The 27,536-nt window shown below is 48.7% G+C and overlaps 1 protein-coding gene across 15 annotated transcripts in view; it reads left to right on the top strand.

Moving 5' to 3' along the window:
- Odf2 (outer dense fiber of sperm tails 2) overlaps positions 1-27,536 on the top strand; it is a 40,063-nt gene that overhangs the window by 11,305 nt on the left and 1,222 nt on the right. For 14 of the 15 annotated variants that reach the window (XM_048344123.1, XM_048344126.1, XM_048344119.1 and 11 more), the window contains 16 exons: positions 2,462-2,632; positions 5,333-5,493; positions 6,506-6,635; positions 7,025-7,156; positions 14,987-15,058; positions 15,535-15,606; positions 15,703-15,819; positions 16,627-16,812; positions 17,328-17,437; positions 18,965-19,100; positions 21,710-21,820; positions 21,953-22,057; positions 23,121-23,279; positions 24,564-24,664; positions 26,039-26,201; positions 26,625-26,750. In XM_048344123.1, coding sequence (XP_048200080.1) covers positions 2,462-2,632; positions 5,333-5,493; positions 6,506-6,635; positions 7,025-7,156; positions 14,987-15,058; positions 15,535-15,606; positions 15,703-15,819; positions 16,627-16,812; positions 17,328-17,437; positions 18,965-19,100; positions 21,710-21,820; positions 21,953-22,057; positions 23,121-23,279; positions 24,564-24,664; positions 26,039-26,201; positions 26,625-26,750 — 2,052 coding nt within the window. Of the gene's footprint in view, positions 1-2,461; positions 2,633-5,332; positions 5,494-6,505; positions 6,636-7,024; positions 7,157-14,986; positions 15,059-15,534; positions 15,607-15,702; positions 15,820-16,626; positions 16,813-17,327; positions 17,438-18,964; positions 19,101-21,709; positions 21,821-21,952; positions 22,058-23,120; positions 23,448-24,563; positions 24,665-26,038; positions 26,202-26,624; positions 26,751-27,536 lie in introns of those variants that run through there. The other variant, XM_048344177.1, reaches the window with a different exon arrangement.

Here is a 27,536-nt window from a genome sequence, read left to right on the forward strand (position 1 = left end):
TGTAATTGTGATCACTGTGTATATCACCTTTATAATAATAAAGTAACGTAATTGGAAAAAAAAGTCGCACAGACTTTCCTACCTGGGCTGGCCTTGAACCATGATCCTCAGATTTCAGTCTCCTGAATAGGATTACAGGCATAAACCACTAGACCTGGCCCCATTTTAGTATTCTTTCATGGAGCTTGAACTTGGGACCTAGGCACTGTCCCTCAGCTTTTTTGCTCAAGGCTAGCTAGCACTGTACCACTTTGAGCCATAGCACCACTTCCAGTTATCTGATGGTTAATTGGAGATAAGAGCCTCATGACTTTCCTGCCTGGGCTTCCTTGGAACTGTGATCCTCAGATTTCAGCCTCCAGAGTAGTAGGATTATAGGCATGGGTCACCAGTGCCTGGTTTCATCTTAGTTTTTTTTTTTGTGTGTGTGTGTGTGTGTTTTGCCAGTCCTGGGCCTTGCACTCAGGGCCTGAGCACTGTCCCTGGCTCCTTTTTGCTCAAGGCTAGCACTCTGCCACTTGAGCCACAGCGCCACTTCTGGCCATTTTCTATATATGTGGTGCTGAGGAATCGAACCCAAGACTTCATGTATACCAGGCAAGCACTCTTGCCACTAGGCCATATTCCCAGCCCCCATCTTAGTATTCTTAATAATTCCCAGAAATCAAATTACAGTGACAAAGAGCACCTGCCCATTCTTAATTGAATCCCATGGGTCCTGACTATTGGATGTAATAGCTGCATCATTATTAAACCTTTTCCCTGATGACCCTCATGTCATCTCCCCTGGAAGCTAGAGGACGGTCACCTCCAGTCATGGAGCACAAAGAGCTACCTGTAACAAGCAATAGGGCATTAAAATAACCTCACAGTGAGAGAGAAAAATCAAACCTTTCTTGAGTCTTATAAAGTGAAGTGTTGGCTGGGTGTCAGTGGCTCAAGCCTGTAATCCTAGCTACTCAAGAAGCTGAGGTCCTAGGATCATAGTTCAAAGCCAATGGGGCAGGAACGTCTGTAGCATTCTTATCTCCAATACACTACTAAAAAAACTGGAAGTGGCGCTGTGGTGCAAGTGTTAAAGTGCCAGTCTTGGGCACAACAGTTCGAGGACAGTACCCAGGCCCAGAGTCCCAGCCCCAGGACAGCCAACAGCTGAAGGACAGCACCCAGGCCCAGAGTCCCAGCCCCAGGACAGCCAACAGCTCAAGGACAGCACCCAGGCCCAGAGTCCCAGCCCCAGGACAGCCAACAGCTCAAGGACAGCACCCAGGCCCAGAGTCCCAGCCCCAGGACGGGTACAAAAAAACCAAAATAGTATTAGTGCAACTTTGCATTTTAATCCATTAAAATGACGTACTTTTTTTTTTTGTGTGTGTGTGTGTGCCAGTCTTGGGTCTTGAGCTCAGGGTGTGGATGCTGTCCCTGAGTAGCTAGGACTAGTGTTTGAAGCAGCCCCAGTCAGAGAACTTCATAAGAGAAGTAGCTCAAGTGGTAGGTAGAGTGCCATTTTTGAATCATAAAGCTAAGGGGCAGTGCCCAGGTCCTGAGTTCAAGATCCCCAGCCCCCAGCCCCAGTACCAACATATACAAAAATACATTTTTTTAAAAAAGACTTTTTTTTTTGGTTGGTTGTTTTTTTTTTAGAGTGCTTTATTTTGTTACCCAGGTCTGGAGCTTGCCGCCTATATACTTCAGTCTGACCTTGAATCTGTGGTCCTCCTTGGCCTCCTCCCTTTTTTTTGGCCAGTCCTGGACCTTGGACTCAGGGCCTGAGCACTGTCCCTGGCGGCTTTTTGCTCAAGGCTAGCACTCTGACACTTGAGCCTCAGCGCCACTTCTGCACTTCTGGCCATTTTCTATATATGTGGTGCTGGGGAATCGAAACCAGGGCTTCATGTGTACGAGACAAGCGCTCTTGCCACACGGCCATATCCCCAGCCCCCTCCTTGGCCTCCTCAGTGCTTTGGTTATAGATGTCTACCACTATGCCTGGCTATACTGATATGACTTCAGAAAGTGTTGCAGATATTAGAACATATGCCTTGCTCTGCCTCGCCTTCCCCATCCTTCCCCTTCCTCGTCCCCTCATTTTCTTTCTTTTCTCTTTTTGAGATAGGAATCTTACTGTGTCCCCTGGGCCAGTCCCAATGCCTGGGCTAAAGCTGCCTGGCATCACTTCTCCTGGTGACTTCAGGTGTGCACCTGGCTGGCTTTATTTTTTTAACTTACCATTCTAACCCTAGTCTCCTCTCTCCTCTCTCAGTGTTGGGAATTGTTCAGAAGCCTCCTTTAGACGTTAGGTAATATTCTCTAAAGAGTCTAGAGTGGTCTTCTCAGGAGTGGTTCCTCATTCCTCCTGCCTGCGCAGCCTGCGATCTTCCAGTGGACAGACGCCTGCCACGGAACTCCAGGCTGGGGCTCAGCCCTAGGTGCTCACCTGTGTCTCCCTCCTCTGTATTAGAATCCACCTCATTGCCTGGAGATCACACCACCATCTTCAGAAAAACTAGTCTCCGTGATGCGGCTGAGTGACCTCTCCACAGAAGATGACGACTCCGGTCACTGTAAAATGAACCGTTATGATAAGAAGATTGACAGTCTAATGAACGCGGTTGGTTGTCTCAAATCTGAGGTAAGAGACCTGAGAGGAGTGGTATGGCCCTGACATGTCCTCAGGGGATGGGCCTCCTGTGACCCTCAGCAAGCCCTGTCCAGGACATCAGAGGTCCTCTGTCTCGGGGTATGGCAGGACAGCCTAGGGACTCTGGGGAGAGCCCCATCTGCTGGGCACTTCCCTTTTTTTGGGGGGGGGGCCTTCTCTTTGTCTGGGGCTGATTCTAACTAAACGCTCTTTTTTTCTTTTGGTCATGGGGCTTGAACTCAGGACCTCGGTGCTGTCCCTGAGTGTTTTCCTTCAAGGCCAGAGCTCTACCACTTTAAGCCATAGCACCACTTCCAATTTTCTGGTGGTTAATTGGAGATAAGTCTCACATTCTTTTCTGCTCTGGTTGGCTGTGAACCGTAAACCTCAGATCTCAGCCTCCTGAGTATCTAGGATTACAGGTGTGAGCCACCAGTGCCTGGTCTAAGTTCTTTCTTTTTTAGCCAATCTGGATTACTATTTATTATTGCTAGTTATAGGACTTGAACTCCCTGAGCTTCTTTTCTTTTGCTTAAGGCTCAATGCTAGCACTCTACTTCTTGAGCCACAGTGCCACTTCTGGCTTTTTCTGTGTATGGTACTGAGTAACTGAACCCAGGGCTTCATGCATGTGAGGCTAGCACTCTACCACTAAGCCACATTCCCAGCCTGACTGATCTGGATTATAATCCTCCTAATTAGGTTTTTTCATGTAGCTGAGACAACAATCTGCATGACTGCACTACTGTGCTATCGTGTGTGTGTGTGTGTGTGTGTGTGTGTGTGTGTGTTCTTGTGTTCTTTTTCTGTGTTTGTGCCAGTCCTCAGGCTTGAACTCAATGAGTCTCTAAGCTTCTTTTGTTACAGGCTAGTGCTCTACCATTTTGAGCCACAGTGCCATTTCTGGCTTTTTGGTAGTTAATTGGAGATGAGTCTGGTGCACTTTTCTGCCCAGGTTAGTTTTGAACTGCAGTCCTGAGATCTCGGCCTCCTAAATAGCTGAGATTACAGGTGTGAGCCACCGGTGCTGGGCAGTATGCTCAGTTTTTTAATTGATTGAGATGGGGGTCTCATGAACTTTTTAATGTAAGCTAGACTCAAACCACAATCCTCTCTGTCTCCCAAGTAGCTAGTATAACTGCTCTGAGCCTCAGTCCCCCAACCCTGTATGTTTTTATTTTTAACTCTGGGCCTGAGTGCTATCCCTGAGCTCTTCAGCTCAAGGCGAGTGCTCTATCACTTTAGCCACAGTGCCCCTTTTGGTTTTTGAGAGGTTAATTAGAGATGAGTCTCCTGGGGACTTTTCTGCCCAGGCTGGCTTTGAACCTTGATCCTCAGATCTTAGCCTCCTGAGTAGGTAGGATTGCAGGTGTGGGCCACTGGTGCCTGGCTCAGTTCCACTTTTTAATTTTATTTTTTGCCAGTATTGAGGCTTGAACTTGGGCCTTGTAATGGCTCAGCTTGATTGTTCACAACTGTTACTTGAGCCATGCCTTCAGTCTAGCTTTTTGCTGGTTGGTTTGAGATGGAGTTTTGGAGACTTTTCTGCATGACTGGCCTTGAATCACGGTCCTTCAGGAGCAAGAATTACAGAAATGATTCCTTCCTTCCTTTTTTTTGGTCTGTCATAGGGCTTGAACTTGGGGCCTGGGTTCTGTCCTTGAGCTCTTCTGCTCAAGGCTGGTGCTCTTGTCACTCTGGGCCATGGTGCCATTTCCGGTTTTCTGGTAGTTAATTGGGGATAAGTCTCTCAGGTACTTTCCTTCCCAGGCTGGCTTCATACCATGATCTTCAAATCTCAGCCTCCTGAGTAACTAGGATTACGGGTGTTAGCTACTGGTCCCTGTCCAGACTTTGTTTCATGAAAAAGTTTGAGTAAAAGAAAAGTCGTAATGAAGCAAAGGAAGCTTATCCTTCTGTAGAGCTATCTGGCCCTTGAAGGGACAGCTGTGGAAGTAGAATTAGTCTTAGGTTCCCAACTAGGAAATTGATGGAACTGGAATTAAAATCTGTGTCCTGACTGCCCAGTTTTTTTTTTGTTTTTTTTTGTTGTTGTTTTGTGGCCTGGACGCTGTCCCTGAGCTCTTTCACTCAAGGCTAGTGTTCTACCACTTTGAGCCACAGTGCCACTTCTGGTTTTCTGGTGGTTAATTGGAGATGAGTCTCAGGGACTTTTCTGCCTGGGCTGGGCTTTGAACCATGGTCTCAGATCTCGGCCTCCTGAATAGCTAGGATTACAGGTGTGAGCCACTGGCGCCCAGCTCTGCCCTGTGTCTTTTAACACTGCACTCTGGACTCTGGAGGTCTCAGGACCCTCCCATAGGGACTAGGGCTGGCTGCCTAGCAACAGGGCCTCCTGTCCCATAGCCCAATGCAGAGGGCCTTTATGTGACATCTTGCCCCTTGTGGCATGCCAACTACCACAGTTGTCACCTGGCTCCATCTTCAACTAGCAAGTCTCTCAGGCTCTCTACTTAGTTTTCTCACCTACAATAGGATAGGAGTAGTTTCTTCCTAGAGAGTGTTTATGAGGATTCACCGCAACAGTGCCCTTGAGCCTATAAGGCCCCGGCACAACGCCTGTCCCTTTCTCTCGGTTGGAGGGACCTTTTGGTCCACAGCACTGGGCCTAGCAGTGTGGCTTCGAAGGAAAGCCTTTCCTTAGTGGTCCTGCCCACGTGTCCTGCGCAGGTCAAGATGCAGAAAGGTGAGCGCCAGATGGCCAAAAGGTTCCTGGAGGAGCGGAAGGAGGAGCTGGAGGAGGTGGCCCACGAGCTAGCAGAGACGGAGCATGAGAACACGGTGTTGAGGCACAATATCGAGCGCATCAAGGAGGAGAAGGACTTCACCATGTAAGGCCCCCCGCCTGGCCCCACAAGACTGAGTCCTTGGCCCAGCACCCAAGCCCTGGGAAGGGAAGGCAAGCGATGGCCAAGCCACACTGTGATTCATGGGAGATCTCATGGAGGTGGAGTGCATGGTAGGAAAGGAATTCCCTCAGAAGGGAACATTGAGAGAAGTCCTGCCGGATGAAGTTAGGTGGGTGAGAGTCTTAACGGGCAGGCCCTGGGGTAGGTGGTTTTGCTCCAGGTCAGTGGAAAGGGACAGATGGCAAGAAGTCTGGTGCTTATCAGCCACTGTGGCGCTTGGCAACACTTTTATTTCTGTGTGTGGTGTTTGTTGTGGGGATTCAGAATCTTATGTATGCTAGATAGTGAGTCTGAGCTATATACCGAGCCCAGATTGGGGGTACTTTAGAGTGGTGAAAGTTATTTAAAAATAAGGTGGTAGGGGCTGGGAATGTGGCCTGGTAGTAGAGTGCTTGCCTAGCATGCTATGAAGTCCTGGGTTTGATTCCTCAACACTACATATACAGCTGTGGCTCAAGTGGTAGAGAGCTCCTTGAGCAAAAAGAAGCCAGGGATAATGCTCAGGCCCTGAGTTCAAGGCCTAGCACTAGCACCCCCCAAAAAAACAAACCCACAAAAAACATAGGTTAGTGTGCTCCAGGCTTGGCTATGGTATGGAGAGGGAGCCAATCTGAAGAAAAGGATGAGGAGGCCATGGGGGGAAGGGGGGAGGGTGGGGAATGAGACACACACTGGCCGCTGTCGGAGACAAGCAGGGCCACAGGTAGTGTTACGTCTTCTGGTGTAGAGACTGTGTGCTGGTGTCCAAGAAGATGGGACTTGTGGCCCTTGCCCTTCTAGAAGACCACTGGGCCCAGACGGGCCTCCCCACACCCAACTCCCCATTGTTCCCTGGTAGGAGGGAGTCGGGCTAGGCATTATGAGGCGGGTGTCAGAGCTCTAAGCAGGCTGGGTCCCCTGAGGGCTCAAGGAGCCTTGTTCTTTCTGGCCCCAGGCTTCAGAAGAAACACCTCCAGCAGGAGAAGGAGTGCCTCATGTCCAAACTGGTAGAGGCTGAAATGGATGGGGCTGCTGCCGCTAAACAAGTAATGGCCTTGAAGGATACCATTGGCAAGTTAAAAACTGTAAGTGGAGGCTGGGGCCAGGTGGGTGGGGCCTGGGGGGGCTTTACGCAGTCATCAAGCTGACTATGACATCTCTAGGCTGGGGGAGGGCACAGTTACTCCTCTGTCCCCACCCCCACTTTCACTTCCTGGGCCTTGACCCTCGAAGATGACCTCTGGTAGCCAGGGCATGTGATGAGACTTCATCATGGGTCGCCTGGGATCACAGTGAATCAAGCAAGGCATGTGGTTGATTCGAGCCACCAGAAGTCACCGTCTGTCCTCGCCTCTTCCAGGAAGCCGGCTCTTGACCCTGTTGGTCCAGCTCTTTCTGCCTGGGCTTCCTGGCATCAGTGCCTCTCGAGTTCTTTTTGGTTTCCTGCTCTGTGTAAGACTTGCTTGTCTTCTAGGAGAAACAAATGACCTGCACGGACATCAACACCCTTACGCGGCAGAAGGAACTTCTCCTGCAGAAGCTGAGCACCTTTGAGGAGACCAACCGTACCCTCCGAGACCTGCTGAGGGAACAGCACTGCAAAGAGGTGAGCGCCGGCTCTGGGCCCTCCCTGGGGTCTGCCCCAAGGGGCTAGTGGAGAGAGTCTACCAGATCACTTCCTTATGTCCCATGTTGAAGCGCAGCCAGGTTGCTGGGAGCAGTGTGGCCTCAGGGAAGAGGCTCAGCCTGTACAGACTTACAGGGCGGGAAGTGCACAGGACCTGCCAGCTTTTCTGCTTTTTGAACTATCTTGCTCTACTGCCCACATTGTCCTCGAGCTTGCTCTGTAGCTTCGGGAGGGCCTTGAACACCTTCTCCTCTTCCCATAGGCGCTCAGTTGCCAGCTTGACAATTTTTGCACCACCATGCCTGGCTCAGACCTGTCTTTTTTTGTTTGGCAGAAGAATGGATAGTGGCTGGTGACCACTAGTTGGGTGATTTCACTTCATTTTCTAAAGCCAGGCTCTTATTAAAGGGTGCAGGTGTAGGTTAGTAAGAGTCTTGGCTTGCATGCATAAGACCTTGAGTTTATTTATTTATTTATTTTTAATTTTTTTTTTTTTTTGCTGGTCCTGGGGCTTGAACTCTGGGACTTGATCTGCATTTGCTCAAGGCTAACCCTCTGCTACTTGAACCACTGGGCCACTTTTGACTTTTTCTCAGTATTTATTCAAAATAGGAGTCTCATGGACTTTCCTGTCTGGGCTGGCTTTGAACTGTGATCCTCAGGTCTCAGCCTACTGAGGAACTAGGATTACAGTTGTGAGCCGTTTGTGCTGGGCAAGACCTTGAGTTTAATTGCCATTTTTGTTTTGTGTTTTTTTTTTTTTTTTCAGTGTTCTCTGAAACACCTTTTATTTTGTTTGTTTTGCTTTTGCCAGTCCTGGGGCTTGGACTCAGGGCCTGCAGGCACTGTCCCTGGCTTCTTTTTGCTCAAGGCTAGCACTCTACCACTTGAGCCACAGCGCTACTGCTGGCCGTTTTCTATATATGTGGTGCTGGGGAATTGAACCCAGGGCTTCATGTATACAAGTCAAGCACTCTTGCCACTAGGCCATATTCCCAGCCTCTGAAACACCTTTTATGTTAGCAAATATTACTCCTTTTTTTTTTTTCTGATGCCAGGATTTAAACTCAGGAAGTTGAGTTCATACAGCTTGCTTTTTTGCTGGGCTGTTACTTAAGTCATTGGCTGGCCCTTAATCACTTGAGCCACTATTCCACCCCAACTTTTTACTGACTCATTGAGATGCTGTCTTGAGGAGATATTCTACCTCCTGTTGGGCTGGGCTAGGCCCCCAGTCTTACTTTCTTGTGTGTGTGGGGGGGAGGGTAATGTGTGTATGTATGTACACATGTGCGTGTGTCTTGGGGCTTGAACTTGGTCTGGGCACTGTTCCTCAGCTTTTGTGCTCAAGGCTGTTGCTCTGCCACTTGTGCCACAGCTCTACTTCTGGCTTTTAGGTGGTTAATTGGAGATCTGTCTCAAGGACTTTTCTGCCCAGACTGGCTTTGAACTACTGATCTCAGATCTCAGCCTCCTGAGTAGCTAGGATTACAGGTGGAAGCCACCAGTGCCTGGCCCTATTTCTTTCTTTTTTTTTTTTTTTTTTGCAATGATGTGTTTGGACCCCAGGGGCTTGTGCATGCTAGGCAGTGTTCTACCACCAAGTTATATTCCCAAACATTTTAAAATATTAGCAATCAGCATTAAATTAATAATTAAGCATGTTTTAAAATAGATACACTGTGGAACAGCTACATCGAACCAATTTACGTGTGTTATTCACATGCTTTGTGGTAAGAACACTTAGATATATGTTCAGTATATACTGTATATACTGTTATTACATATAGTCACTTTTTTTTTTTTTTTGGCCAGTCCTGGGCCTTGGACTCAGGGCCTGAGCACTGTCCCTGGCTTCTTCCCGCTCAAGGCTAGCACTCTGCCACTTGAGCCACAGCGCCACTTCTGGCCGTTTTCTGTATATGTGGTGCTGGGGAATTGAACCCAGGGCCTCATGTATACGAGGCGAGCACTCTGCCACTAGGCCATATCCCCAGCCTAGGCACTTTTTTTTTTTTTTTTTTTTTTTTATAGTCACCATCTTGTTCCATCTACATGTGTGGGTTTTTTTTTTTTTTTTTTGAGAGGTTCACCAGAGCTAAATGTTGGTGGTTTATACCTATAATCTTATTCAGGAGGCTGAGATGTGAGGATCCACTTGGAAGCCAGCCAGAGCAGACAAATTCAAGAGACTCTTACCTCCAGTTGAGTAATAAAAAGCTAGAAGTGGAGGTATGGTTCAAATGTCAGAGAGCCAGCACTGAGTGAAAAGCCAACTGAGAAAGAAAGTCCTGAAGTTGAAGCCAAAGTTCTAGCACAAATGAAAACACCAAAAAAAAAAAAAAAAAGAGGACTGGGATGTAACTCAGTTGCAAAGCGATTACCTAGCAGTGCAATGTCCTAGGTCTGATCCCCAGTTCCAAAAATGTGTGTGTGTGTGTGTGTATTTGTGTGTATGTAACTGTGTTTAACGCAGGCCAGGCTGTCATACAACTCACATGCTAGCTCAAGCGGGCCAACATGATCCTCCTACTACCATAACTACCGGCATCTGCCTAACTCCCAGCCCTTTTGTTTGTGCTTTGTTTTTCAGATAAGTGTCTCACTCACTTTGTCATGCTGGACTTGAGTTCAGTAATCTCTGTCTTCTTACTGGGGCTTGAAATCTGGGCCTGGGCTCTGTCCCTGGGTTTTCTGCTCAAGGCTACTATTCTGCTACTTGAGCCACAATGACATTTCTTGCTCTTTCTGAATAGTTTATTAAACCTGAGAAACTCAACAGACTTTCCTGCCTGGGCTGGCTTTGAACATGATCTTCAGATCTCAACATCCTAAGAAGCTAGGATTACAGGCACGAGCCACCGTCCCTGGCTCTTGACATTATTTTAAACTCTGTCATCCTTTCTTTATGAAAAAGACTTACAGGGCTGGGAACGTGGCTTAGCCGTAGAGCGCTTGCCTAGCATGCCTGAAGCCCGGGGTTCCATTCCTCAGTACCACATACACAGAAAAAACCAGAAGTGGCGCTGTGGCTCAAGTGGTAGAGTGCTAGCCTTGAGCAAAAAAGAAGCCAGGGACAGTGCCCAGGCCCTGAGTTCAAGGCCCAGAACTGACTAAAAAAACAAAAAAAAAAAAAGAAGAAAGCTCAGCTTTGAGGGAAAAACCTTGACCTGTACAGTCAAATCTCTTATTTCGTTTGGTGGGGATCTTACCTCATCTCTTCTTAGAGGGAGCCTTTGAGTGTATATACATATATTTGGATATATAGAACATATATGTATGGCCTAGCTCAGCCATTTCCTACTGTGTGGCCTTAGTCAACTTGTCTTCACTGTGCCCAGTTCAGTTCCCTCATCTGCACTGTGGGGACTGTGATAGTGAGGCCGATACAGGTTTTTGTTTTGTTTTTTGCCAGTCCTGGGGCTTGAACTCAGGGCCTGAGTACTGGTCCATGGCTTCTTTTTATTCAGGGCTAGCACTCTACTACTTGAACCACAGCCCCACTTCCAGCTTTTTCTACATGTTATGTGGTACTGAGGAATTGAACCCAGGGCTTCATGTATACGAGGCGAGCACTTTACCACTAGGCCATGTTCTCAGCCCCGGTGACAAGATTCTTGAGGGATAGTTTTAAGTTTTGCAGCATCAGGCTCTGGGTCCCTGACAGCTTTTGTCCATGTTTTTTGTCTCTTGGCTTTTCTTTGGTCAACCATGGAGCTGAACTCAGGGCCCTTGGTACTGTCTGAATTTTTGTGCTCAAGGCTAGTGCTCTACCTTGTGTGTGTGTGAGTGTGTGTGAGTGTGTGTGTGTGTGTGTGTGTGTGTGTGTGTGTCCTGGGGCTTGAACACAGGGCCTGGGCACTGCCCCTGAGCTTTTTTTTTTTTTTTTTCCTCAAGGCTAGCATTCTACCACTTCAGCCACAGTGTCATTTCTGGCTTTTTCTGTTTATGTGGTGCTGAGGAAATGAACCCAGGACTTCATGCATGTGAGAAACAAGCACTCTACCACTAAGCCACATTCCCAACCTGCTTTGCCATTTTAAGCCACAGTGCCACTTCTGCTTTTCTGGTGGTTAATGAAATGAGTCTCATGGACTTTCCTGCCTGGGCTTATTCTGAACCGTGATCCTCAGATCTCAGCCTCCTGAGTAGGTAGGATGACAGGCATGAGCCACTGGCACCTAGCTCTCTCCTGGCTTTAATTTTTATTTTACTTTACATTTTTGGAGGTTGAACCTAAAATCTTGTGCTTGATTCCTGGCAAGTATTGTACCACTTAAACTATGTCCTAGTTTTGGTATTTTGGTTTTTTTTAAATTTAATTTATTTATTAATTGAGCACAAATTTTTTTGACAAGGTGTTGTGCAAAAAGGGTACAGTTACATAGTAGGGAAGTGTGTACATTTCTTGTGATATCTTACGCCCTGTTTTTCTTTCCCTTCTCTAGGTCAGGTAGACATATATACAGTATACAATGTATCAAGAACATATACAGTAGCCACGTGGCCAAGCCCAAGAAAATTCGCCTAGGGCTTTAAATGTAATGTCGACATTAGACAGTATGTCGACAGTAGTCTTATATGAACGTACATACATAGCTTTTGAACTATTGTATTCCACTGAGAGGTCAATTTTTGACCTTTATATGTTGAGTAGTTGTTTGGTTTTAGTTACATACTGTTGGGTCGCTGCCCCAATCCTGTGGGAAATTCCATTTGACAAGCAGTTTTTGGTTTCACAGACCTGGTCTCTACTGTCTCTCCATCTCCCTTATATATATTAGGGAGATCATGCCCCTTTGTTGGTTTTTTTTTTTTTTCAAGCAAAAAGATGGATTTATTGGGGAAGCAAAAAGTATACTGACCGGCCAGGGTCACGGTGCAGACTTGGGAGCTGGAATCGCAACTGTAAAGAGCTGTGGCAGGCCAGGGCCACAGCCCAGGCTCGGGAGCTGGGACCGCAGGCCCCGGGCCACACTTGGGGTCCAGTTATAAAGGCAAATACCACATTGTCAAGCCTGCCACACGCAGGTGGCCAGTGAGGTTACAACACTTACAGAGCATGCCAGGCCACACGCAGGTGGCCAGTGAGGTTACAATCTGCCTCATAGCAACTGTTTGAACCAAACTATCATTTTAGTTAGACTTGGCACACGGATTTGGCAGGGCTCACTTGATGCAGGCGGATACGTCTACTCATGGGAGGGCACAGGTTTATGAGCGTTCTACTACTCAGGTGGTCAAGCAGTTTACACAATCTTATCACAGAGAAGGGGAACTTCCCTGGATAGGGCGGGGGAGAGCTTAGTGAAGATGGAGTCGGCTTCTGCTCTCTAATCTGAGGTGGAGTCAATCTGACACCACTCAACAGCCCGTGATGGCGCTGGCCAGATCTGACCTCCATATTACATTCCCCCCTTTTTTTCTTGTACATAAAATCAAATCATTGATTTCTCTTTGGAGAGCTTAATCTTGCCTGGACTGTAAAGTGACTCCACCCACAGGCTGCTGGGGAGAGCAAGGACGAGACAAGAGCCAGTCCCTTAGGACTGCTGCTCTCAAGCTAGCACCCAGAAAGAAACAGGTTATCTGTGAGGTCCACCCCCAGGAGGGCTGCAGGTGTTCTCACCTGTTTAAGTCTCTATCCAGTTACCTAGGTAACTGGCACTATGTCCCAGTTTTTTAACTTCTGGTTTTGTAGCTAATTGGAGATAAGAGTCCCATGGACTTGGAGGCTGGGAATATGGCCTAGTGCCAAGAGTGCTTGCCTCGTATTCATGATTCCCAGAAAACAGCCAGAAGTGGCGCTGTGGCTCAAGTGGTAGAGTGCTATCTTTGAACAAAAAGATGCCAGGGACAGTGCTCAGGCCCTGAGTCCAAGCCCAGGACTGGCAAAAAAAAAAAAAGAATCCCATGGACTTTCCTTTTGAAGCCTATGCTGGCTTCAAACCACATTCCTTAGATCTTGGCTTCCTGAGTAGCTAGGATTACAGGTGTGTGTCACCAGTGCTTGGCTCTTTATCTCTTCTTGTTATTGGAGAAGCTTATCGATGTCAGCTGTCGGTTCCTAGGTACCCAGGAAAGTAACTGCCAAATAGCCCCTGAAAGGGACTTATGAGCCTGAAAGAAAAGAGGATGAGCTTCCTTCCAAGGTATACTTTGTTCAGGTGCCAGGGAGGAAGAATTGGAACAGGCACAGAGTTCCTACCCAGAAAGTGAAAATGGGCATGGGGAGAGAAGAGACTCATCTCCAGTTAAGCACCAGAAAGACAACAGTGGAGCTATGGCTCAAGTGGTAGAATTGCTAGAGTAAGCAAAGCTTAGGGACAGTGCCTAGGCTCTGAGTTTAAACCTTAGGACAAGCACTCCCCACCTCCTCCCCCTCCAAGTTTCAAATAGTCTTTATTTTTTTTTATTTTTTATTTTTTTGGCCAGTCCTGGTGCTTGGACTCAGGGCCTGAGCACTGTCCCTGGCTTCTTCTTGCTCAAGGCTAGCACTCTGCCACTTGAGCCACAGCGCCACTTCTGGCCATTTTCTGTATATGTGGTGCTGGGGAATCGAACCTAGGGCCTCATGTATACGAGGCAAGCACTCTTGCCACTAGGCCATATCCCCAGCCCCTCAAATAGTCTTTATTTATTTTTTTTTTTTGGCCAGTCCTGGGCCTTGGACTCAGGGCCTGAGCACTGTCCCTGGCTTCTTCCCGCTCAAGGCTAGCACTCTGCCACTTGAGCCACAGCGCCGCTTCTGGCCGTTTTCTGTATATGTGGTGCTGGGGAATCGAACCTAGGGCCTCGTGTATCCGAGGCAGGCACTCTTGCCACTAGGCTATATCCCCAGCCCCTCAAATAGTCTTTATAACTGTAGTTCCCATGCTATAAATTTTAAGTGGTTCAGTTGTGCAGCATCTTAATAATGCTATCTTTAAAAATCAAGTTATTTCATGAGGGAGAGCCTGGGTAAAAAGTTAGACAGGAGGCTGGGATCCAATGTTCAAAGCTCTTATCTCCAATTAGAGAAATCCAAGTGGTACTGTACCTCAAGTGGCAGAGTGGTAGCCTTAAGCAAATGGGATAGTGCAAACAAAACAAAACAACAAAAAACAAACACTATTTCAAACAAGCTGAAGTTGGGGTGTGGTTTTATGTCTGTAATGCCAGCCATGAGGGCAGTTGAGAAAGCAGGATCATAATCCAAGTCCTTACACTTCCTTACGCAAAAGCTCAAAACCCTAGCTGAAAAATAACTAGTGACAAAAGCCTGGGAACTTTGCCAAAGTGGTAGAGCACCTGACTAGCAAGCATGAGGCCCTGAGTTCAATCCCCAGTAATACACACACAAAAAAGTTGTAACACGTAAGTATGTAAAATTACACACTAAAAGCTGGGAATGTGGCTCAGTGGCAGAGTGCATGAAGTCCCGAGTTTGATTCCTCAGCACATAAACAGAAAAAGCCGGAAGTGGCATTTTGGCTCCAGTGGTACAGTATTAGCCTTGAGCAAAAGAAGCTCAGGGACAGTGCCCAGGGCCTGAGTCCCAAGCTCCAGGACTGGCAAAAAAAAAAAAAAGAAGACTTAGACACCACTGAGTATTTTCCTTTTGGTGTGGCTCATTGTTAATGTGTAGAAAAAGAATGCGAAGGGCCATCATTCAACTGTTAGCTCCAGTTAGTTTTGAGGAAATTTGAACATTATTCATAATCACTCATGATAATGTTTCCCTATGATCTTGTAAATTTAACTAGCTTTTGGAATGGAAGGTAGGATCTGGGTTAATCAAATGATTTGGTTCTTCTTCACAACCTGAAGGATTCTGATCGACTAATGGAGCAACAAGGTGCTTTACTGAAACGACTGGCAGAGGCGGACTCAGAGAAAGCGGTAATCTCATGGCCCCCTGCTGGCTCGAGAGAGAGAGAGAGAGTGTGTGTGTGTGTGTTCAGGTGGCTGGGGGGAGGCCCTTGGCTCTAGCCCCAGCGCTGGCATTTCCTTGGTGGTAGTCCCATGACCTGTAAAATTGCTAAGGCATTCTTGTTCTGCCCCTTCACTCTGCCACATAAGTGAGGAGTGGGAATAAGGATGATGGATATGCACCTCATCAGGCTCTTAAATTGCAAAACATTTGTCCAATGTTTAATTTTTTTTCCTTTATATGTCAGGTGCTTCCCACTTGGGTCTTTGTGACATGGGTTAGTGGTTTCTGTGTTATGTGGAACCTCAGGGAAATCCTGCTTCTCTTTTTCCTGGGATGGGCTTCTTTGCCTGTCCCATGGGGTGCATGACTGTATATATATATATATATATATATATATATATATATATATATATATATATATATATATATATGTTTTTTCCAGCGCCTGCTGTTACTGCTGCAAGACAAGGACAAGGAGGTAGAAGAGCTCCTCCAGGAGATACAGTGCGAGAAGGTACTGTTTGATCTCCTTAGGAGCCAGTAGAACACAGCAGGTATGCCAAGGCGGGGCTCCCGTACCAGCTCCAGTACTTTCTGTGCTTCTCCCCAGGCTCAGGCAAAGACGGCATCCGAGCTTTCCAAGTCCATGGAGTCCATGCGTGGGCACCTGCAGGCCCAGCTTCGGTGCAAAGAAGCTGAGAACAGTCGCCTGTGTATGCAGATCAAGGTACCTGCTGGTCCCTAAGCTGAGGAAGTCAGAGCTGAGGAAGTCCAAGGGTCTTGGTCTGGCCTTAGGGGATCCCATCAGGAAGGTGTACCCCCGAGCTTTAGGGGACAGCTGCTGCCAAAGCCCTTGTGCGATGGAGAGATTCTAAGATAATGGAGTGCTGTCTATCCCTTAGGCCCTCAATTCACCAGTCTACTGGAGGGAAGGCCATAGATTCCCAGTGGTCTGGGACATCCCGACAGCCATGTGGGGCTGAGATGACTCTGGTTTTGGTTCACCTGAAGTCCTCATGCAGCGGATGACCTGATCTCTTATCCCTTGTCTCCTCTCCCTCTCTCTTCCTCCCCCTCCCCCTACTTGCTTATCTCTTGTTTTTTTTTGTTGTTGTTGTTGTTGTTTTTTTTGGGGGGGGGTTGGCCATGGAACTTGAACTCAGGGCCTAGGCTAAACTAGTGCTCTACCACTTTGAGCCACAGAGCCACTTCTGGTGGTTAACTGGAGATATGAGTCTCACAGATTTTCCTGTTTATGCTGGCTTCAAACCATGATCCTCATATCTCAGCCTCCTGAGTAGCTAGGGTTACAGATGTGAGCCACCGGCACCTGCTTATCTCTCATTTTTTAAATTATTAATTTACTTTATTGTTTTTTTATTTAATTTATTTATTAATTGAACACAAATTTTTTTGACAAGGTGTTGTGCAAAAAGGGTACAGTTACATAGTAGGGCAGTGTGTACATTTCTTGTGATATCCTACACCCTGCTTATCTCTTTAACCTTGTCTACTTCCTCCTTTCCCTTCTTAGAACCTGGAGCGCAGTGGGAACCAGCATAAGGCAGAAGTGGAAGCCATCATGGAGCAGCTCAAGGAACTGAAGCAAAAGGGAGACCGTGACAAAGAAACCTTGAAGAAGGCCATCCGAGCCCAGAAGGAGCGAGCTGAGAAAAGCGAGGAGTATGCCGAACAGCTCCATGTGCAACTTGCCGACAAGGTAGCGGGCCGGCTTCTTTTTTTTTTTTTTTTTTTTGCCAGTCCTGGGCCTTGGACTCAGGGCCTGAGCACTGTCCCTGGCTTCTTCCGGCTCAAGGCTAGCACTCTGCCACTTGAGCCACAGCGCCGCTTCTGGCCGTTTTCTGTATATGTGGTGCTGGGGAATCGAACCTAGGGCCTCGTGTATCCGAGGCTGGCACTCTTGCCGCTAGGCTATATCCCCAGCCCGCGGGCCGCCTTCTTGGTGGATAGACCAGAGGGATGTGGTTGTGGACAGGGTACTGAAGAGGGCTGGTGGCTCCGAGTTGGTAAACAGAATGCCCGTGCTGCTAGGAGGCTGGCAGTGGCCACTGGGCTCCCCCCATCACTCTGTCCTGTGGCTGTCTTCCCTAGAGAGGGGCTGCAGGCAAGGGGGAGGCCCAGGTGTCAGCATTGGGGTGCCTAGGTGAGTGCAGCCCTGTGTTCTGAAGCCCGGGTGTCAACACCAGCTGATGCACCTGCTGTCCTGTGTTCCAGGATCTTTATGTTGCTGAAGCTCTATCTACCCTGGAATCCTGGAGGAGCCGTTACAACCAGGTTGTGAAAGACAAGGGAGACCTCGAGCTGGAAATTATTGTCCTAAACGAGTACGTCTCACGCTAGGAAAGAGGGCCACTTGAGGAACTTGAGGGTGGAGCGGGAGGTGCCTGCCCTGTGCCCTGAGGGCTTTGGGCTCATCAGGCTATGGTGGTCTCTCCTTGTTGGACTGCACTGGGCTGAAATGCAAGCAATCTGGTTCCAGCTCTCGAGCCAGAGTCTTCCCAGTGAAGGTCAAGGGCATACTCACCTCTTGGAGGGTGGTGTGGCTGACAGATAGTCCCTGTTTTGTGTTTTCTGTCCAGCGACAGCAGTTGTCAGTGCCTGCCCGTCGGGTGTGGCAGCTGAATAGAGGCCTCCAGGTTGCAGGTGCCTGAACTCACACCTTTCCTGCCCCTAATGAGCTGTCAGCATCTCTTCAGTGTACAAATATGCAGGGAGGCTCTCTCCCATGCAGCAGCTGTGTGCCCCTAGAGGGCTCCTGCAGTAAGAGGGCTGACGACAAGGGGACGACGAGGGGGCTGCGGGAGACACAGCACGCCTTAGGCTAGCATGGTTGCAGGTCAGGAAAGCTTTCCCCCGGGAAGCGTCTGTCGTATTCAACTCAGCTCAGCCAACAGATGCCGAGAGCTGCTGTGTCTGTAGTGGGAGAGCCCAGAACATTAAAGGGAGAGGATATACGGCTCAGATGAGAGGGGCTGGGGTGGGAGTAGATGTCCAGGGGAGGGAAAATCTTGAGTTTCGTTGGAAAGTAGTTTTCCAGGTATAAAATGTTTTGCTTGGGTTCAGTCAGTGCTTGATATATTTGGTCTTAAGTGAACTGTACTGAGAGCACAGGTAAGAATGTGTCTTGGCGGCAGAGGGTTTCCCTAGCATGCTCAGTATCACAAATAATTATTTTATTTTAAGAATACTGAGATCACAGACTGGACAAACGTTTTGTGATAGGTCTGAGGCACCTGAGCTCTTGGCTCTGAGGAGACCCAGACTTAAGGAAGAGGGAAGAAAGGCAGGGTGTGTAGCCATCTCTGCAGCTGGCTTCTTTGCTATGGGCTGTGCCTCTTCTCTTACACTCTCATCTGCCCGCGCCCCACTGAGTGTTTAGTTGTGGCCCCTGCCCTCTGCTGTGGGAACAAAAAACCCTGGTGTGCTAAGTGTCTAGCTCGTGAGCAATGCCCAGGCAATAATCTCTGACAACCAGCCTGTGAGTGGGAAAGATTCCAGACCCGACGGGCCAGGAAACTAGCAGGTACAGGGGAGCCGGGAGCTGTGTGCCCCATCTCTTGTCTTTATGGAGTGTGCTGGTGTCCCGGGGGAGCAGAATGGACACACTTACCTTCATAAACCATCACCTTAAAGGGTGTGGCATAGGGACAAATAATAAATGAGTCTTAAAGGAGGTCACCTGTAGTGGGACACGAGCATGGGGCAGCTCCCTCTCTGTGTACTGGAGGAGCAAGCAGACATTGTGCCTAGAGGTGGATGTGATCTAGAGAGGGACATTTGGCCCCACTGCCCACAGAGACCCAGGCTCCTCACACTGACTTTTGTCCGCTGTTAACTTTGTGGCCTTCCAGCCGAGTGACAGATCTTGTAAACCAGCAACAAACCTTGGAGGAGAAGATGAGGGAAGACCGGGATAGCCTGGTGGAGAGACTGCACCGGCAGACCGCTGAATATTCTGCATTCAAGCTTGAGAACGAGAGGCTGAAGGTCTGTGGGCTGCTGGAGGGCAACAGTGAACAAAGGGCTCTTGAGAGAGGGCCTGATAGCAGCAGGCTGGTGGGAGGGGAATGCTCCTGAGAGAGGCAGGGGGCGCGGGTGACAGGAAGAGAGAGCCTGCTGTGAATGGGGTAAAGAGTGTGAACTGCTTGACAAGATGCACCCACACAGAATGGAACAAGCTTTAGCTCCTCAGCCTCTCCACCGTGTGCTGGTGATATCCCTTCAGGGCGAGAGGAAGGGTGGGAATACAGCTCAGTGGAGAGTATTTACCCCAGTACTCCAGGATTTGATCCTCAGCACTGCAACAAATCATTATACGGAAACTGGCTTAATCTAGGCAGCACCATCTGATTTTGTTTTTGTTAAATAAGATTGATTTATTTTAGGGGGGTGGGCATGGTTCTTTCTTATTTTTTGGCAGTTCTGGGGCTTGAACTGGGCACTGTCCCTGAGCTTCTTTGGTTCAAGGCTAGCACTCTACCACTTGAGCCACAGCATCACTTCTGGCTTTTTCTGTTTCTGTGGTACTGAAGAATTGAACCCAGCGTTTCTTGCATGCTAGGCAAGCATTGTGCCACTAAGCCAATTCCTAGCCCAGACAATTTACGTACTCTTTAAGTGTGGCTGTACAAGCCACACTGAGTAAATCAGCATCTGTTTATGCTAGGCATGTGGCATTATAGGAACAAACCACAATATGTTTACCCATTTTACTGTCAGTGGACCTTTGAGTTGCTCATAGTGCTGTGAGCATCTTTAGATATACACACTTGATGTGTTTGGTTGGTTACACACCTTGAAGTAGAATTTCCATGTCACCTGGTGGTATGCATAGTTCAGCTCACTGGGTGTTACCAGACAGAAGTATAGAAGTCTGTACTTGTTCTCAGACCCAGTGATAGGTAGCAGATAAGTAGCAGTTGCTCCCTGTCTCCTTGACAACATTTGGTGTTTTCTTTTTATGTTAGCCACTCTAGTGGGAGTGTGATAGTCATCTCTTTTGTTGTACTGCAGTTGTTGTAACCTCAACTCTACGAATTAGGGATTAACGATCATCTGGCACGCCTTTGTTTAGGGCAATACAATGCAGCCTTTTCAAATGTCGAGGAAGTATATTTTCTTAAATAGCATAAGTAGAAGTTATACATGCTCAGAGTACAAATTCAAAATATTACAGAAGAAATCGGGGTAATAGTCAGTAGCAGAACATCTGCTTATTAGAATGTACTAACTCTAGTTTCCATCCCTTGCACCACAAACACAAGCAAAATCCATTGTGATAATACGATATAAAAGTGAAGGTTAGCTGGGGGCTAGGGGCTCAAGCCTGTAGCAGCTAGCTGTTCAGGAGGCTGAGATCCGAGGATCACGGTTTGAAGCCAGGCCAGGCTGAAAAGTCTCCAAGAGACTCTTTATCTCCAGTTATAACCACCTCAAAACCCGAAGTATAGCTGTGGCTCAAAGTGATGGAGTGCTAGCCTTTCTGCCTGGGCTAGTTTTTTTTTTTTTTTTTTTTTGGCCAGTCCTGGGCCTTGGACTCAGGGCCTGAGCACTGTCCCTGGCTTCTTCCCGCTCAAGGCTAGCACTCCGCCACTTGAGCCACAGCGCCACTTCTGGCCGTTTTCTGTATATGTGGTGCTGGGGAATCGAACCTAGGGCCTCGTGTATCCGAGGCAGGCACTCTTGCCACTAGGCTATATCCCCAGCCCCCTGGGCTAGTTTTGAACTGGAATCCTCAGGTCTCAGCCTCCTGAGTAGCTAGGATTATAGGTATGAGCCAGCTAGATCATCTTTTTTAAGATCTTGATCTTAAGTATATATGGCCGGTTAATGGGACTTGAACTCGGGGCCTGTGTACTTTCCCTGAGATTGTTTGTTCAAAGCTTCACTTTGTCTTTTTGGTGGTTAATTGGAGACAAGAATCTCACAGACTTTCCTGCCTGAGCTGCCTTCTTAACTGATCCTCAGATCTCAGTCTCCTGGGTAGCTGGGATTACAGGTGTGAACCACCTGCACCCAAGCTTTAAAGCTTGATCTTTTAAAATGACTGCGTCTGATTGTATTCAAGTACCATGACTGCCATGACGGTGAGGACTTGAAAGTGTTAGAGGCGAACATTATTGACTTCTTCAGTGCTAGGGATGGAACTGCAGGGTCGTGTGCCTGCTAGGCCAACAATCTAGCATTGGGGGTGCATTATAGCTCTCCACTTTCTTCAGTGATTATGCAGTGCCTTTTTTTTTTGCTCCTGGGGCTTGAACTCGGGCCTAGGCACTGTCCCTGAGCTTCTTTTGCTCAAGGCTAGCATTGTACTACTTGAACCACAGTGATACTGAGGAATGGAACCCAGGGCTTAATGCATGCTAGGCAAGCACTTTATCACTAAGCTTATACATGTTTTTGAAATGAGAGGTCATGTCTTGCATCTCTGTTCACCTATGTTGGTTATATTCAGGGTCTTAACTGGGAGCCGGAGGGAAACTGCTGTCTGGGTTAGAGTAGGGGATTTTTTTTTGCTAGTTCCCAGGAGTAGACTGCAAAGGAGAGACTGTTGATTTGGGAACTTACTGATAGTTGTTCTAAACCATCCCTTACAGGCTAGCTTCGCCCCAATGGAGGACAAGCTCAACCAGGCCCACCTAGAGGTCCAGCAGCTGAAGGCGTCGGTGAAGAACTATGAGGGGATGATTGACAACTATAAGAGCCAGGTAGGCTTCAAGTGGCCCAGCCCCCTCCGGTAACATCCTCTGTACCGTGTCAGGCTGGGGGTTCCTTATCAGGCTTCTCTGGACGGGGCAGGAGCTCTGTGCAAGGGAGCTCATTGTGGTTCTGTTCCCTAGGTGATGAAGACCAGATTGGAAGCTGATGAAGTGGCTGCCCAGCTAGAACGCTGTGACAAAGAGAACAAGATCCTTAAAGATGAGATGAACAAAGAGATTGAAGCGGTACTGCCCCCCTTCCGTGCTCTCTTCCCTCTGAGTTTTATCTATATGCCCTTGACCCTGCTAACTTGGGGCACAAGAGGGACTGGGCTGGTCCACTCCACTGTGTGTACTTGCTCCTTTATCCCCTCTCCTCTCCTCACCCAAGCTTTCTTGCTGGCTTTTTTTAAATCTTGTTTTGGTGGTACGGAAGTTTGCCCTCATGGCCTTGTACTTGCCTTAGGCAAATGTTGTACTACTAGAACCATACCCAGCCCCTTTTTTGCTTTAGTTATTTTTTGGATTGAGTGTGGTCCTGTGATCTGTGATCCTCTTATCCTTACCACCTCTGTAGCTGGGATTATAACAGGCACATACCACCATGGCTGGCTCTCTCATGCTTTATTTATCCATTTTTTCCTTTCGTATATTTTTGTTGTTCTTCCATTTTCCTTATAAACAAACCACCAAAAAGTCAGATCCACTGGTATGCTAGGTGTTTGGCATGACTGCTTCATTCTCTTTATTTTGTGCAATACAAAATCTATCCCTTTTCCAAAGAGCCTTATTTTTTTTAGCGATGATTGGTGGACTAGAGCACAGCAATCACCCTGACGGGTAACTTTGGAGGCAGGTTGAGTTTGGGGCAGCTCATTGCCCATTTCTAGTCCTCTGTCTCCTTGGTAAAGCCAAGGATGGACCAGATGGCCATGTCTTATTTTCCTGTGACATATAGCTCTGCGGCTGCTTATGTAGAGGCTGTGGAGTTAAACTAGACCTTAATCTTTCCAGCTTTTAGCTCTGGCTCCATAGCATCTTTACACGAGGACAACAGCACCTATTTGGTTTGTTGTCCAAAATCACTGAGTGACTGGAGAGTCTTTAGCGTGCTTGCCATTATTGATTAGATGAAGAGCAGCCTCAAGTGTTAAGGGCAGCCCAGGTATATCCCCCAATGAGCAACCAGATGCCTGCTTGGTGGCCTGTGGGCCGGGCAGCCTGTAGGTTTTCCTGGATAGTCTCAGCCCTGCCTGGCCCCATCAGCACCTTGGCCCTCACCCATGTTGGGCTTCTTTTTCTGTTCCAGGCACGTCGGCAGTTCCAGTCCCAGCTGGCTGATCTACAGCAGCTGCCTGACATCCTCAAGATCACAGAGGCTAAGCTGGCCGAGTGCCAGGACCAACTGCAGGGCTACGAGAGGAAGAACATCGACCTCACAGCCATCATATCAGACCTGCGCAGCCGGGTAAGGGACTGGCAGAAGGGGTCCCACGACCTGGCCCGAGCAGGGGCCCGCTTACCGAGATGAGCTGCACGCCCCCCAAGGGAGGACCACTTCCTTTTTCTTGGCTGCCGCTTTCTGAAAGGAGTGAGCTATCATCAGTGCTGTGAAATAAAAGTCTGGTGTGCCAAATGCCTGTGTACGCACAGTGATTATAGCTATAGAAACCGTCACTCTTGGAGTCCTGGGGCCCTCCTGCTGGTCCCCACCCCGACTCTTTCCCCAGTGCTCTGTGCTTGGCCGGCTTCCACCCAATGCTTCCTTACTGTCCTCTGCCCCACAGCCACAGACTGGAGATCCCAGCCAGAAACCTGGCCCTCCCTCTCCCTTTGCTCACCTTTTTCTCGCTTTAACTTCTCTCCTTACTCTTCGCAGAGCCTTTATGTGAGATTCTGTGCTGCGAGACAGAAGCCAGCAGCCCCTCTCTGCAGAAGCAGTTTGCCTCTGGTTGCTGGAACCGTGCTCCTTCCTGCTGGGGGGACATCCTATGTCAGGCAGCGTGACCTTGAGCTAGGGCCCTGTCCCTCTCTGGACTTTTGTGTCCTAGGAGTAACCATAAAAGCAGCTACCATTTCTTTCTTTCTTTTTTTTTTTTTTTTTGAGAACCTGCTCTGTGCTCAGCCTTGCAATTTTTCCCCCTAGAAATCTGTTTTCCCAGTAATAGCCCAAGACCTAGAGGGGATAAATAACTCCCTAATGTCACAAAAGCTTCTAGGTAATATGGGGAATGGGACCCAGCCGGCACGCTGTAGTTCCCAAGCTCGTGTTCTCAGACTCCTAACTTGTCATCTCCTCTGTTAAATAAGTAATCTCTGGGCCTTTGGAGCCCTGGCACCTTAGGCCTTGGCCTAAAGCAGCCCTCTGGGTAACATCTCATATCCGTCAAGTCTCCAGGATTAAGAAGGGTAGGATAAAATCAATGGTACCAACGTCATGATTGGGAAAGCTCTGTGGTCTCTTGTACCTGACCACCATCTGCTTGGGCCTCCGGGGGCCGGGGTGGGGGGCCTCTCCTGATGAAGGAAACATCATGGTCCAGGCTCTTCAGCCTCCAATCTGTCTTCCTGGTGGGGAATTCTTTGGATTGGGGCCTGCTTTCCTGTCCAGGTGTGGTTTGGGCTTGGACACCCACAGAGGACAGCGTGCCTCTTGGCTGGGTGTGAATGACTGGGAGAAGAGAAAATTCCTTCCTGATTTTTCCCTGCTGGAAATTCCTTCATAAACCAGTCTATGTTCCTGTCATTTTAGATCGAACATCAGGGGGACAAGCTGGAGATGGCGAGAGAGAAACATCAGGCTTCCCAGAAGGAAAATAAACAGCTGAGTCTGAAGGTGGATGAACTGGAGAGGTTAGAGGCACTTGGTCCCATCTCTGTCCTCTTCCTAGGACCTGAGACTTTCAGCCACTTAGCTGCTTTTGTGCTTAGTGTGCGGAAGTGTTTGAGGGACTCAAGGCCCTGGAAGGTGCTAGGCAGACCTCAGAGGAAGAGCCACTTCAGTTGTGGTGGTAAGCTGTGTGCAGGAGGAAAGGGTTGGGGGGTGGGGTCTCAGCCTGGAAGGATGACCCTCAATGTTGTGATCAAGGTCAGCCTACCCTTTAGGCACTTCTGTATCAATAGCATGCTCCGGCCACCAAACCAGCAGGCCCCACCAAACCAGCAGGCCCCGGTTTGAACAAGTAGACAACAACCTGGGTACTTCCCTGTCTGCTCGACCCACCAACATGGGTATTTCCCTACTTCCCTGTTCCTGATCCTTGACCTCCCTATCCGACTCCCCTCGGTTACTTACTTGTTGGCTGGCAGTAGAAGTGGGGTGTGCACCTTTCAGAATCAGAAGCCCTGGCCTTGTGTCCTTCTTTAGCTCTGCCACTGATTGCATTGTGACCTTGAGTAAGTCACGTAACTGATCATCCTGAGGGGAAATTGAGGTAGGATGCTTCAGGGAAAGGATATTTGTAAAGGACTTAGCACATTACCCAGTGTAGAGATAGAGAGATGCTTGAGACAGGTTCGCAGATAGAGCATTAGCTGGTAGTATCCCAATTTTAAACGGGAAGAGTATGAGATGGGGAGAGGTTGTGGTTTGCCCAAGGTTACGTGGCTAACACTCAAAGCTGACTTAGACCAACGGCTGTCTTCCCCCGGGGTCAGCTTAGTCCCTGTGGAAGGAGAGCTGGAGCCCACAGGGTCTGGTCTCAGCTGGAAGTGCTCAGGGAGCTAGTGCAGCCAGAGGGAGACTGGTATTGGTTGCTGCCTCGTGTGCTTGAGCTCTGCTCTGCCCTGCTGGCGTGGAAGATACAGCTAACTCCAGAAAGACTTGCCACACTGCTTTAGAGGAAAAACGATGGGGCTGGAGTGGGGGTGGCCTCAGTGAACAGCGGAAGTTGAAGGGAAGGGTTTTGCCGACGTCAGGCCCAGTGGCCTCTCCCCTCTCAGGCTCGGTTTGGAGAGTATTCCACGTGACAAGGAACTCGCAGCTCAGGGCACGCTCACCTAAACCTGCTCTTTCCTTTACTCACGTTCTTCTCTGACCAGCCGCTCCAGCTGCACAGTGCCGTGGCCGCCCCGCTGATCTGCAGTTTGCTTTGGTTTCCTCCCACGGCTCCTTGGAGACTCTTGGCGTGATGAGAACCCCTCAGTCCAGGCCGCGGCGCAGCCCCCTGGCGGGGTGGAGCAAGTCCACTGGGTCAGTGCTGGGTCTGACTCTGTGCTTTCACCTAGGAAACTGGAGGCGACCAGTGCCCAGAATGTCGAGTTCCTACAGGTGATTGCTAAGAGGGAAGAGGCAATCCACCAGTCCCAGCTGCGGCTGGAGGAGAAAACCCGGGAATGTGGGTCTCTGGCGAGGCAGCTGGAAAGTGCCATTGAAGATGCCAGGCGGCAGGTCAGTCGGGGTGCTCTTCGATTCTGTGCTCCTTGAGCAAATTTTTTTTTTTTTATCAGCTTAGTCTCCCACCTGAAAAATGGGTATTATTAGTACCTGTTTCCTGAGTTTGCTGTGGGAATCAAGAGAGCATACATTACATAGGGTTCTTCCTTTCTATTTTATTGCTCATTTACTTTTCCCCCTCCTTTGACACACCAGTTTAACCACGTTAGGTGATGGCTCTTGAAATGCTGGGTAAGGTCAGGCAAAGCTGGGTTGCAGAAGGCCACCTAAGTTAGCTCCCGTCGCGAGGCTCAAAGAAATGCTTTTCACACTGGTTTCCAAGTGCTCTCTGACCGGGTAGTGAGAGTGGCCAGCCTTCTCCTTGCCAGGTATCCCTGTACCAAGCCAGCCAGTCCCACCTCTGTGCCTTCCATACAGGTGGAGCAAACTAAGGAACAGGCAGTCACCAAGGAGCGAGCAGCCCAGAGCAAAATCCTGGACCTGGAGACCCAGCTGAGCAGGACCAAAACTGAGCTTGGTCAGCTGCGGCGCACACGAGATGATGTGAGTTGGCCTGGTGGGCGGGACCCGAAGGGCTGCTACTCGGGGCCTGGGCGCTGCCCCTGAACTCTTTTGCTCAAGAGTAGTGCTCTACACAGCTCCACTTGTGGTTTTTGAGGGGCTAATTGGAGCTGAGTCTCATGGGGACCTTTCTGCCCCGGCTGGCTTCAAACTGCGATCCTCAGTTCTCAGCCTCCTGAGTAGCTAGGATTACAGGCGTGAGCCACCAACACCCAACTATGTTATGCTTTTTTTGTTTGTTTAATCCATTCACTCTGTCCATATTTAAAGGACACACCTAGGTAGATTCTGATCACTGCCCCCATTTTTGGTAGTACTAGGGTTTAACTCGGGGCCTTGAGCTTGCTAGACCGGTGCTAGCTAAGAGAATCATTTAAGCCTGGAAGTTCCAGGCTATCCTGGGCAACACAGTGAAAAGTTTGTCTTTTAAAAAACAAAACAGCCATGGCTGGCCAGCCTGCTTTTTACGGTTGCGGTCCCAGCTGCTGAGTCTGGGCTGTGACCCTGACCTGTCAGTATACTTTTTATACTTCCCCAATAAATCCATCTTTTTACTTGGAAAAAAAACAACAACAAAAAAACAGCATGCGCTGGGAATATGGCCTAGTGGTAAAGTGCTCGCCTCATATACATGAAGGCCCTGGCTTTGATTCCTCAGCACCACATATATAGAAAAAGCCGGAAGTAGTGCTGCGGCTCAAGTGGTAGAGTGCTAGCCTTGAGCAAAAAGAAGCCAGGGACAGTGCTCAGGCCCCAAGTCCCAAGCCC

Source organism: Perognathus longimembris, chromosome 1, assembly GCF_023159225.1.
Source record: "Perognathus longimembris pacificus isolate PPM17 chromosome 1, ASM2315922v1, whole genome shotgun sequence".
NCBI classification, from domain to species: Eukaryota; Metazoa; Chordata; class Mammalia; order Rodentia; family Heteromyidae; genus Perognathus; species Perognathus longimembris.